The sequence below is a fragment of the Porites lutea genome, chromosome 9 (assembly GCF_958299795.1).
Source record: "Porites lutea chromosome 9, jaPorLute2.1, whole genome shotgun sequence".
Classification (NCBI taxonomy): Eukaryota; Metazoa; Cnidaria; class Anthozoa; order Scleractinia; family Poritidae; genus Porites; species Porites lutea.
This window is the reverse complement of record NC_133209.1, coordinates 29,103,445-29,115,944: the sequence shown is the minus strand read 5'-3', so window position 1 is coordinate 29,115,944 and position 12,500 is coordinate 29,103,445. Positions and strand designations below refer to the sequence as shown.

The window sequence follows — 12,500 nt, the reverse complement described above, 5'->3', positions numbered from 1 at the left end:
AGACATTTTTTGTTGGAAGAACAACTTGAAAATTTTGTAGCGGAGGTGACAAAATGAGAAATGCTAACGGCCACCAATGCAAGGTGAAAATAAGCGGCAGAAAAAAAAAAGTGAACGGAACACGTACGACATTTCCTCCATAAAACGTGTAACTAAGAAGTTTCTGGAAGTTCACGTTGTAGTCGTGCAAAACAACGGCAAAGAAATGTACAAGAAAAGTATGCTGCACGTGCAAAGTAGACCTATTGTTGTTTTTCACCGTTTTCCGGCTTTGCATGCCTTCGCCGCTTTTATATTTTGTTTGAACAAACTATAAATATTATCGAGAGCTTCGCTTTTAGCCCTGGCTAAATGTATTATATTACTCCAGAAAAGAAATTGAGGAATGGATTCTTCATCAACATGAAAACCTTTTCAAGAGACAAAATCTTTACTATGCGCGACAAAACGAGTGAGGTAAACTGTTCAAAGTACCCCAGACATTTTCGTAAAGTAGAACAAAAGTATTTTATTTTATTAATTATTATGATTAGACATACCCAGTCAGTTTTACATCATTCTCCTCAAGAGGTTGTTTTTCCACGTTACTTTCCTCTGGTCTCATCAAGAATTCATCACTGCAACATATGAGAGCCTCTTCAAATCCGAATGACTGATTCCATAGCATTGGATCATCTATTGAGACAAATATTTTTGGTTATTCTTTTCTTCAACCATAGAAAGATATGTAACAATCAGAGGTTGAACTTTAAAAAAATAGCAAAAAATAAATTGTAACTCCACAGGGTCCAGAGAAAGTCAGTTTTACGGGATGAGTAGGAGTGATTACAGTTTTTCTACTGTAATTTGAATTCTGCTAAAAACTTCACTTGTTTATTGGGCAAGTTAAGAACAGCATTGACTAGCCCAATAGCAAAATCCACCAGTTCTGAGCTCTCACGACATGACTTTCTTTTCACGCTGCTCCAATAATAAAATAAAGAATAATAAAATGGGCCAATAACAGGTCATGTTCACAACAAAGGTAACAGACTTGAATAATTTATTGATTAGCCAATCAAAACATCTGTTTGAATTTCAAAAAGTTGTCGGTTCCACTTGAGTTTTTTGCATTGTTAAACAGTATGACAATGTGATATGTCACCTTCTGGAATGACGCTGTAATTGTCCTGTTGTGGTGTAGTATCACCCATTGATGTAAGTGACCTGCAGTCTATGGGTGTGGTCACTGAAGAGGTACAATGTTTTCTGGCAAGGGGTACTGCAGGGGTAGAGGCTGCAACAGGTTTTCTTAGAGGAAGATGGGGAGGCCCAGTCTTTGGTGAATTAAGATCTTCCAGTGAAGTTCTAACTTCTATTCTCGCCACAGGTTTTAAGGCATTAGTGTTTGGTGTAACATATTTTGTAGTTTCTGAGGTGAGTCCATCAGAATTTTTTCCAGAGATTTTGGAAGTAGAAATGACTTGAGCCTGACAAATGTTGCCGTTACAATCATCTAGGGAAAAAGAAACATGAGGTTGTTGCTTTTTTTCATTTTCATTTTTTTTTTGGAATAGTATCTGCTAACAAAAGGCTGATTTAGTAAGCTGAACATAAATTTCAATACAGCTGACAACATAAATAAAACTTTCCGAATAAGTCTCAATGGTGTAAGACTAACTTACATAATAATGTCTTGTGTCATAGCCAGACTTTTAATTTATGAGCTTTTCTTGAAGTTAATGTCTGAATAATGATATGACTTGTAAATTTACTGTAAAGGGTGATAATTATAATCACTATGCTTTTAGCACGAACTTGAGTGTCCTTCTTTTAAACTAGTCAGCATCCAGAAAATAAAGTAGTATTAATATAGTGCAGCACATTTTTTGTTGTGTATAGTTCATTTAATCATAGTATAGCATACAAAGAAGCAGATGTAATCTTATACTTGCTGTGGTTTCACTCGTCTTCTCAGAGTGTTGGATGTGGTTGACGGTAACTTTTCTTGTCAGACCTTGACCAGGCCTCCTCATGTGGTTTAAATCATACTCAGTATTTAACTACAGTGTGAGAGAATTAAGAAAAATTTATTATTGATAACAAGACTGTTTTCTTCACATTTTCCCTTGATAGTCCCACCCTTCTGATTCCTGTAAAAATCAGAATATATAGCAATGTGCTTAGGCCAATAAGATATTTAACAATTATTCCTCAAGCCCGAATGTGCTCTGAGTCAATAGCCAATGAGGCCAAAGGCTGAACGCCGAATGGGCTATTGACTCAGAGGTCATGACGGCGAGAGGAATAATTGTTTTAGTAAAATCCAACCGGCTGGTCAATTATATTGAGACAAAACAACTTTAGCTGGCTAAATGCGATTCAACCGCCATTGTTTTGGGTTTCAAAACTGGTGCTTTTCGCTACTAGCAAGCTATAACATATAACCTAGTAGTAGCTCAACCAATCAGAATGCAGCATTGATTATCGACCACTAGTTGGATTTTACTAAAATCTGTTTATCCCAATGGCCATTTGGCTGATGGTTCCATTTTTTTGCTCTGAGTTTCTATAAGAAGGATTTACATCATTCTCCAGTTGGGATTCAACACTTAATCATTCCTACTGGAAAAATACAAGATACAATGTGTATATTTAGTAGGCTTGAGTTTTAAAAACTTACTGATTTGTGTTGTTTTGTAATGTACTTTAAGTAATCTTTGTCACTTATACAATTGCCAAGTGACTGTCCAAAGCTCCTATGAGGCAAATTAAAACAAAATTTATTATAACTTGGAGTATTTTTTTATCATGAAGGTACATCACAATGATTTCATTTACAATCCAACCTTTTTATATTTATGTCTCGGCTGTAGGTAAAATCCATTCCTCACATTAAAGCAGTATTCAACCTACATGTAATTTGACTCAGAATTTCCTTTGCTTCCTAGCCTTGATTATTAATGACCTTTATATTCTAAGATGAGGACAACTAGGATGGTGAAATTTTCTCAATACTACATAGTGTGCATGCATGAACCAGTGTCATTTTGGCATGAAAATATGATAGCCTTTTGTGTTGTAGTTGCAGATACAAGTTGTCAAATGTTAGTAGTTTTATCATTTTGCGATCCTGGGAGGGCTTAACCTCCTTTTCAATAAAAATAACCTTGCCAATTTTTCTGGTTAAACTCATCACCAATACATGAACTTGGGCACTGGTGCCTACAAAGTTGGTGGAGCTGGGCAATGCTCTAGCATGAAGAGGAGGTATCCATGGTAACCCTGCGAGTGCCCCCTACCAGGCACCATCATACTGAACAATTCAGTGGAATACTCACTGATCAATACTAACCTGGGCCCAGTTGTTCGAAGGTCGATTAGCGCTAACGCAAGGTTAAATTTTAACTTGGGTTTCTAAGTTTTTCTTTTGTTCAAAAGCATTTTCCTGGATAATTTTCTATTTGGTTAAATGTAATTTAACTAAGTTAACCACCACGAGCTTAGGGGTCAAGCGGTTCATAAGCTTAGCGGTCAGGCGGTTCACAAGCGTAGCGGTCAAGCGGTTCACAAGCATAGCGGTCAAGCGGTTCACAAGCTTAGCAGTTAAGCGGTCCACAAGTTTAGCGGTCCACAAGTTAAGCGGTCTAGCGGTCCACAAGCTTAGCGGTCTACAAGCTTAGCTGACAAGCGGCCCACGAGCGTAGCGGGCATCCAGCGGTCAATCCCATAAGTGCAGGCTCACATGGTTTGTGGTAGCTTTGTACACAGCTAGGATCTGCGTGTTCTTCATCGAGCATTTGTGCAGTGGTCTGTGGAGCGGTTCATTTAGCGTCTTCCCCCCCCCTCCCATCCCTATTTTCCTTCCTTCTACTGTTTGATCAGTGTGACGGGTGCCTGGAATGGGGGCTCATGGCTGGGTTGCGGGGATTTGCCAGCCATGGGGGCAGTTTTTCTATCTAGGGGCTGGCTGGCCACAGTGGAAGCCCCTGGGTATCCCGGGCACCCACCTTCCACTTAAGCGAGGCAGTTGGTTAACTATTCTTTTTAGAGCATCCAATCATCAAATTGTAGACAAAAAGAATAAAACTGAATTTGCCTTTTAAGCTTTCATATCTGAATTCAAATCTTGCACTAACCCTGGGTTATCTTAACCCGGCTTTGAACAACCCAACCCTGGCCCTTACCTCAAGCGGAAGGGAGGGATGGGAAAAACCAAAGCACAAAATGGCACGCAAACAGCAAGCCATTGCAAAACACTTTGCAAAGAACTGCAAGCAAGCAACTGCGTATACAAGTCACGAGGTACCCTCGCTAAAGGCATTGGGCCACCCTCAGTATAGCTGGAAAAACTGCTGATCAGCATTTGTTCAAGGTTAACTTTGCCTAAATTACATTTAGCCACACTGAAAAAAAGTACAAATGAAGCTTTTCAGGGTGCATATTTTTTGGGACTGTGAAAATTTTTTTAGTTAAATCTTGTCCCCATAATTGCCCTCATCCTCAAATCTAAAAGGTCTCTATTATTCATGGGAGAAAAGGAAATTCTTCTTGTGAGGACAGAATTTTACCTACATGTCCACCTGACTTGAAAGTGACCACTCACAGTGTACCCAAAATACTATGTACATATTAATTTTTTCCAGTAAAAGTAATGCTATTATAACAGCTGAAACCTTGTGTGAGGGACCTCCTATATGTGAATCCTGCATTTTGTCTCATGGTAAAGAAAACACTGACCCCCAGTCTATGGACTACCACCATGGACTACCCTAAAATGGAGTACAACGCTGAAGTTTAGTGACTAGGGTTAGCAAACTATTAAAGTAAATCAAGTCTCAGGTCAGTTTTCCCAGTATAATGACCCTAAATGGAACCTGGTTCACTCAGTTTTCTAACCCTGATCACTAAACTTCAGTGCGGTAGTCCACTTTAGGGTGGACCGGGAGTCAGTGTTTTGTCAACCATTGCTTTGTCTAACGGCCTAAAGCAAACTTACTTGAGGGCTCTTTTTAGACCATCAGTAACTGCCTCTTTTCTTGCCTTTTCAAGTGATAAAGCTTTGGATTTCATTCCCTCTGAGACTCCATAACCAATATCTTCATGGTAAACTCCATCCTACAACAATGTTTAAAACAATAAATAAAAAAAGGAATCATTGTCAGTATTCCAAGGTGTTGTAGTAATAATTTTGCAAAACTTTGAAAAGTTCTCTATACTTGTCTCTGTACAAAATCTTGTGTTTGGAGAAAAAATGTCACCCTATGTAACAAAGTCTTAACATAGATCCTGCTAGCAGGACAGCAAGAATTGAACCTTATAGAGAGCTCTTGCTGCAGGTCTCAATGATTTTTAGTAAAAAGAGTGATTTTTGCATTGAAAGAAGTCATACCTTTAACTGAACTTTTACAAAAGCACTCACTCCAACATAATACTTGTTTGCCACCTGATCAACAAAGTCTTGGTTGGGAGAAAAAGAAACCATTGAATTGTTTAAGGTATCATGTGAAGGGTGTAAGGTATGAATTGCAAACAAGCAATTCTGCTGATCATCACCTACAACATTTTTCTATAAATGCTCACCTATATTTTGATGGGTTACTGAATGCGACCATCCATTGAAGCCAAATGTTTCATTTGCCAGATTTATGAGTTTCCATCCTTCCACATAAGCAAGCTTAATACCGGTAGAAAATAATAAACATATTAGCTTATAGGTAGCTGTACCGGATAGATGGTTGTTTGAAAGACATATGCATGGACTATTGCTGTAGCTGCGGAGATATTAGCAATTTTACATTCAACAAATTCGAAGTTAAATAAAGTCTTTGATTGATTGATTGTTTCTTTACAACACAGCACAATTAAAAGCAGATTAATTAATATTTACTTTCTGTCCACCAGCCCCTGCTCTTTGGCTGATATATTCTGGCCCAAGCTTTTGATTTAAGGCGTTCTGAATTGCCTCTTGTTCCAATGGAGTAAAATTTACCTGGGAAAGATGAAATTCATTAAGCTACATAGGTTGTAAAGTTAATGATTTACAGCGGATCTGCTGTCTTTAAGAGATACCTACGTTTCCGAATGAAACCCCAGCTGCCTTGTCAGTATTACACATCGTGTTTAAACACTTATAGGGAATGATTAAACTACTATTTCAATTTTATACAAAAAAGTTTAGAAGTCAACAGAAAGAAAACTTGTGGATGTCTATTTGAAAATTTGAAAACATTGATTTTTTGACCAATCAGAATCCAAAATGTGCAAGGGCGTCTGGGATACAAAATGACATCAAGTTCTACGAACCAATAAAATAAAGGTACTTTATCCGGGAGATTGTACGATAAAATGGCGTCGAATTCGAAGAAGTAGTGCTTTTCCTTGTTTTCTGGGTTCACGAAACAACCTCTTGAGATATATCATCGCGAAAGACAAAGACTGTTTTTGGTGTAAGCTGATTAAACCTTGAACTTTGCTTCGAAGTGTAGATTTTCATGGCGAAAAGCGAGGACAGTGGTAAGCTTAACATTCTTCTTTAAATATAAGCTTAAGTTTATTAAAAGGTCGGCAGATAAGGCTGTTTGTAATAAGCAGTTTAAAGCGCAAGGTTGCCCCAAGAGATACGTGATATAAAGTTTGTGATACTTACATGAACATGTTAATTGAGAGAATCAACAAAATTCAAAATTGATAACCATATTTGATGCACCTCCCCTGCGGGGGGAGGGGGGACCCCTGCAAGGGAGATTATTTTGTAGAGGACCCTGTGATCCTTCATGGGGGCTCTGAGCAATCGAAGCTAAGAAATTCCTCCTTGTAGAAGGAATAACAAGATGGGAATGGATTTGAATAACAATACCTGAGATTATGCAGTCTGTCGAGTCTGCTATTATTTTCACCATGAGGGGAGAAGTAAACCTATGATCTTCCGGACAAGTTGTGTATATATCATTGATTTAAGACAACTTGAAATCAACTTTTAGCTTTTATCAATGAAATAAAATGGATAATTAAGCCTTATTATTTTTGGCCAATTATTTATACCAGAGACAAATTATTTGTCTAAGGTGGATAATTAGTTTAGATATAAATCTGGTGTTCAGGCAGGTTTTAGCTTATCTTATAGATGTGCTAACAGGCCTGAGATGGTTATTCCGTCTCAAAATTTAAAAAACGAAACGGAGGTGGATTTCTGTTCAGTTTTGACTTGAGGAGACTGCTCCCTTTCTTCTCCCTTCGTTGAAACTAAAAATCCCTCTATATTCATCCCACGAATTTATACCTAGACAAATTATACAAATTATTTGTCTATCTCTAGTATAAATTCAGCCATTCACTCAAAATATTTCACCATTTCCAATCAGCCCATTCCCCTGGCTAATTTTGTATAACCAAGTCAATACACAATCAATACAATGGTTTTTTTTCCTCACCATAAAATCACAACCTTCTGTCCAGGAAGTGGCCCAGCAGCTACAATCGGCGACAAAATTGTTAAGACATTGTACTCAAATAGGGTAACTTCAGGGAACAAAAGAATCCGCACCCCTCCCCTGTCCCCTCCGTTCAAAGTTGGGGTGTTTGTTGTTTTCTGTAGGTAGCTCAAACATCGGCACAACATTGCATGGAGGGGATGGGGGACGAAAAGCTATATTTCCTCCTTCTGAGGTCAGTAAAACGTAAAAAAGCCCAGTTTAGGGCAAAGTGTCTCAACTCTTTTTGTCGCCGATTGTAGCTATTTACGCATGAGTGAACTAAAAAAGTGGCAAAAGAGTTCACAGTTATCCAAAGATGAAATAACCGAATTTTTCACTAAAACTGAATGGAAGTTTAGTTTTCTGTTTTTCAAACTTCATTTTAGGTGTTAAAAGTGCAAGGGTACGGTTGGATGTGTTGTTGAAGGATCTTAGCAAGAAAACCGAAGAAAGGTAAAGTTTTATTGGTGTAATATACCACATCACCTCGGTCAAAACATGAAAAATAAATCTATTATTACAATCTATTTTGATGGTTTTCAGTAGCTAGTATATATTATGAACCTGTTGGATATTCTGCTATTGCAGCAGGTCTTCAGTTTTTTTTGAAGGGATTGCTTGATTTTGGAGATCACTACATTGCGATCAACCATTTATTAAATCTGATGATTTAAGAGGGTTGTCACTGCCTTTTGTTGTAGCATTTGCAGATTTTTAGAGTCGTCTGAAAATAATTTGAGAGTTTTGTTAAATTTGCTTGTGTTATTTCAGTAGTGAGGATGAAACAAGTTCTACAGTGGCAAGGTCAGTAGATGTATTTTTAATTGAAAAGCCAAAACTGTTCCAGAAAAATGACTATTATTACTATTATTAACCTCTGAACAAACTCTCATGTGAATTATTTTATGGTGTAAAAGTCATAATATCTGCCAATTTTTTCTGAGTCAAATGCATGAGGTTTTCGTCTTGTCATGACTGGTAGTCCCAAAAACTTTTCAGCGACTTCTGACAATTTTTTGAATAATGACTTTTTGGCTTGGGATTGTGCTTGGTATCATAAGACAAACCAGGTGCATTTTTTTCTGATCACTGGTTTCTAACATTTTGATTTTCAGTACTGTGTCATTTCAAATGCCACCGCCATCCACTCCAACAAAAAGGTATGTTTTACTGACACACTCTGGTCCAAATTAGATTCTTAGATCATTGACGTAAAGTAATTTTAATATATCTCACATAGCCTTAATGAAAATAAACGAAAGTTAGAAAATGGAAATAAAAAACATTTTTTGTTTAATGGGAAGTTTTTAATTTAAGACTGACTTCAGCTTCCAGCAGATCTCTCTCTCTCTCTCTCTCTCTCTCTCTCTCTCTCTCTCTTTTGCCTCTCTAAAATATTTTAAAATTCTCAATGTCCAAAGTTTTAGAGTTTTTTGATACTCCAAATAATGAGCAAAAGCTAACATTTTTTGTGTGTTTGATGCCTCTTCTTTGTGTTTTTAGAAGTGTTTTTCGTAAAAGATCCAATAGTCAGTTGCTTGTTGAAGCATCTAACAAGAAAAATTAAACTTAAAAACATTAATTGTCTTTTCGTTTTTCTTGAAGCCTTATTATCGCACTATTGTTATGACACTGTATATTCTTTCTAACCTCTAATATCTTTTTGTTTTTTATTGCTTTACATTTGAAGGAGTGCCTCAGGTATGTTTCTTTATTTATTAGATGTGCATGAAGAAACACTTTTCCTCTGTCAAGAATTCTAACTGTTTTTGCTGGAGCCTGCATAACAGGTGCTATTATTTCACATTTTTCAGGCTAGCACAAAATGTGGATGTGGAGTGCCAGACATGAGCAACAGGAGAATAGGCAGAGAAAATCACTTTTTCTGTGTCTTGTGCCTTCCTCCTTCATATGTGTCTCAAGCTCCACATCACTTCGTGCTCACCTGAAAAGTGCTAAAGAATAGCACCTGTTCTGCAAGCTATTTTAGCTGTCACAGCTAATTTACCACTGTTCAAAATGTCTTTGGGCAACATTAGTTTCAACCATCTTTTTCTTGTTTTAATTTCCAAATTGTATAATGTAATGTTATTAACTAATTTTTCTATTGTTTTCATGTCTTAGGGAAAACCCCACGAAAAAGACGCAAGAAAGATATGGGAGTTGATGGTAAGTGAACATTTACACATCTATTGACTATTATGCTGAGCTAAATAGTAATTATTAATGTTATTTCTTTCTTAAATATCTCTCTCACCTTTTCTATGTGAGATCAATTTCTAGAATTATAGCTGAGGTGAAATTTTCCTTACAAAATATTCCTTTTTGGAAAAGTCCACCAGATGTGGCTCAAAGAACAAATCAGATATTAAAGGTTACTTGCAAAATTTGTACTACATATTGTGCACATTCCACATGTACATACTGTCTCGTGCTAGGAATTCCCTTCACTATCATTTGTTGATCAATACAAGTACTTGGGCTCTAAATATCATGATATTTTGGGTAATGTTCATGGATAAAATGGTTATGTTTTGACTTCTCTTTTTTGTCCCTAGATGGAGAAAGTGGTAGTCAAAATCGTAAGTTCATAGGAATGTGAAAAATACTAAATCTTCCAATTTTTTGATATATTATTTTGAGCTCCTTTTACTTTGGAGGTATGTAACTGATTATTCTTTTATCTTTCTCTTTTCTTGGTTTTTGTCTTGGCCTTGCCTTGTGGAACTTCTTACAGCAAGGTGAGTTTACTCTTGTCTTTGATCATGGACAGTGGGGTGATTATCAAACAATATTAGACATTAACAAAGTAAGCAACTTTTTTCTTTTAGCTTTGTTATGAAGCTGTTTGACCGCAGTGTGGACTTTGCCCAGTTCAGTGAGGACACACCACTGTACGCTTTAGCAAGAGCATGGATGCAGAATAAACCATATGGAACAAAGTTGTCTGATTCGCAGGATGGCAATCTTGATGGTGACTCTCCTTCAAACAGTCAAGAGAGTACTTTGACTTCCTCCTCTCACAGTGTTAGTAGAAAATGTTGTTGCGCCTATGTTTCCAGTATTGACAATAATTCATGTTTTGTGGAAGATGTGACCACAAGGCAATGACTTTACTTTCTTTTCCTGAACTTCGATACAGTCTTTTAGAATTCAACTTCAGAAAAATTTGCAAATTTGACAAATTAAATGAGTTGAAATTAGCGTGACAACTTTTGAAGCAGCACAAATTCACTTGGCAATGGCAATGGCCTGTACATCAGAAACCTTTTTCAGCATTATGATTTCTAGATTGTAGCTTGTATTGGATGAATGAATCTTATTATTTGAATCTTGTTATTTCTCAGTAAGATCAAGTACCGGTAAGTTATCAAGTATACAAGTTTTAATCCTAGAACAGCTATCTCACTTGTATGGACCCTTCTTAATTACGGTGTTTGCTCTGGTGGAAGTGATTTCTTTTATGTTACAGTTTCCAGAAGTGATTGCAGATTAGCTAAAGCAAAATTGCATTCCTATGTACAATATGGGTCTAGTTAAGCTCACGTGATGAATTAACTTTTTATTATTGATTAATATGAAATATTTTTCTCTAGAATGGTGAAGGGGATCCAAGTAATGTCTACAGGTAATTGCATGCTAAAACCCTTTAATACCCTGTGAATAAATAAATAAGTAAATAAACTTTAAAAAAATAATTAGAGGTAGCACTTCCACTAAGTGGTTCTTCGTCTACCTGATGATTCCTGGTCAAATTGGAATTTGAAAGTGTTGGTTTTTGACGGAAGGGGAAAACCGGAGTACCCGGAGAAAAACCTCTTGGAGCAAAGGGGAGAACCTGTAAACAAATAATCACGACCCACATATGTTGTTGATGCCGAGATTTGATCCCAGGCCACATTGATGGAAGGTGAGTACTCTCACCATTGCGCCACCCTTGCTCTCTTGTGAAGACTGATTCAATAGATTCCATCTGAACAGGAATATTTTCCACAGGCTTTCAAGATAGTGTACAAATAACAGCAACAAAGAAAGGTATTGCCCTATAAGCAACCATATTAACCCTGGCTTTAAAACGTAAGATCAACATGTGAATTCTAATTTGTTGCCACTATTCATTTCCTACAGAAGTAGTGGGGAAAAGTTGATAAATTCATCTTGTGTGATCATGTCTGTAATTCTCATGAGCACTCTGTTTTACAAAGCATTGATATTACAAGGAGAAATTTGATGCTGATCACTCTTACAGCTTAAAGGGTTAAGGGCCGAGCTTTAGCAGAGCTGGTTGGCCCATGGTGCCCAACTTTTCCTCTCTGATGAAATCTTTATAAAAATTATATGCTGGGCACCCTAGATTTTACAGGTTCAGAGCACTTGCCCCCTTCAATTTTCCTTAGAGAACAGCCTTGATGTTTACTAATTTGTATATTATGTCAAGTTTTCCAGATCCAATCAAATCAGTTGAAGACTTTGACATGAACGTTTGTCATCCTGATGAACCACTGTCCCTTGACATTCATTATGTAAGTATAATTTCCTATAAAACAACAACTATTAATTTGGTGTTTAAATAAAGCTGCATTCTGTGGCAACCCACAAGGCTGGTTGTTATGGCAGCATTATTTTTCATGAAGAAATGTTTTTATTTCCAAAGACCTAGGAGGCCTTAAATAGAGAATCATTTGATTAAAAAAACTTACATTTCATTTCTAAGAGTTTGTTGAGACACTTTGGCAAAATAATGTATATTAAATTATTAGTTAAATCAAAAATGTAACAAAGTTAACTGCCACAAGCATAGCCATATCTGCCACTCCCCCCTCAAACACACAACTGTAGGCTCCCGTGGAACATTATTGCTTCATCACAGCAGGATCGTCAAGTTTCTTTAGTGGTTTTCGTAGCAGTTGTGCTGGATTGGAGTGGTTTATAGCGATTGTTTTAGTATTCACCCACCCCACCCTCTATATTCCTCCTCCACTAGTTGATTTATCAGTGTGATGGGTGCACGGAATGGGGGCTGATGGCTGGGTTGTGGGAATTTGC

At 37.0% G+C, this 12,500-nt stretch overlaps 2 protein-coding genes across 2 annotated transcripts in view; one reads left to right on the top strand and one right to left on the bottom strand.

Annotated features, from left to right (window-relative positions):
• LOC140948476 (uncharacterized) overlaps nucleotides 1–6,212 on the bottom strand; it is an 8,065-nt gene extending 1,853 nt beyond the window's left edge. The window contains exons 1-9 of the mRNA XM_073397719.1: nucleotides 6,056–6,212; nucleotides 5,870–5,971; nucleotides 5,563–5,656; nucleotides 5,372–5,439; nucleotides 4,979–5,097; nucleotides 2,663–2,738; nucleotides 1,931–2,042; nucleotides 1,145–1,495; nucleotides 540–675 (exon numbers count right to left, since the gene is read on the bottom strand). Of these exons, the coding sequence (XP_073253820.1) occupies nucleotides 540–675; nucleotides 1,145–1,495; nucleotides 1,931–2,042; nucleotides 2,663–2,738; nucleotides 4,979–5,097; nucleotides 5,372–5,439; nucleotides 5,563–5,656; nucleotides 5,870–5,971; nucleotides 6,056–6,097 (1,100 nt within the window). The 5' untranslated portion in view covers nucleotides 6,098–6,212. The remainder of the gene's footprint in view (nucleotides 1–539; nucleotides 676–1,144; nucleotides 1,496–1,930; nucleotides 2,043–2,662; nucleotides 2,739–4,978; nucleotides 5,098–5,371; nucleotides 5,440–5,562; nucleotides 5,657–5,869; nucleotides 5,972–6,055) is intronic.
• Nucleotides 6,213–6,322: 110 nt separating this feature from the next.
• LOC140948477 (protein lin-37 homolog) overlaps nucleotides 6,323–12,500 on the top strand; it is a 10,435-nt gene continuing 4,257 nt past the window's right edge. Inside the window, exons 1-10 of the mRNA XM_073397720.1 lie at nucleotides 6,323–6,495; nucleotides 7,841–7,907; nucleotides 8,226–8,258; nucleotides 8,570–8,614; nucleotides 9,145–9,155; nucleotides 9,579–9,623; nucleotides 10,013–10,040; nucleotides 10,286–10,481; nucleotides 11,051–11,082; nucleotides 11,893–11,977. Coding sequence (XP_073253821.1) covers nucleotides 6,474–6,495; nucleotides 7,841–7,907; nucleotides 8,226–8,258; nucleotides 8,570–8,614; nucleotides 9,145–9,155; nucleotides 9,579–9,623; nucleotides 10,013–10,040; nucleotides 10,286–10,481; nucleotides 11,051–11,082; nucleotides 11,893–11,977 — 564 coding nt within the window. The 5' untranslated portion in view covers nucleotides 6,323–6,473. The remainder of the gene's footprint in view (nucleotides 6,496–7,840; nucleotides 7,908–8,225; nucleotides 8,259–8,569; nucleotides 8,615–9,144; nucleotides 9,156–9,578; nucleotides 9,624–10,012; nucleotides 10,041–10,285; nucleotides 10,482–11,050; nucleotides 11,083–11,892; nucleotides 11,978–12,500) is intronic.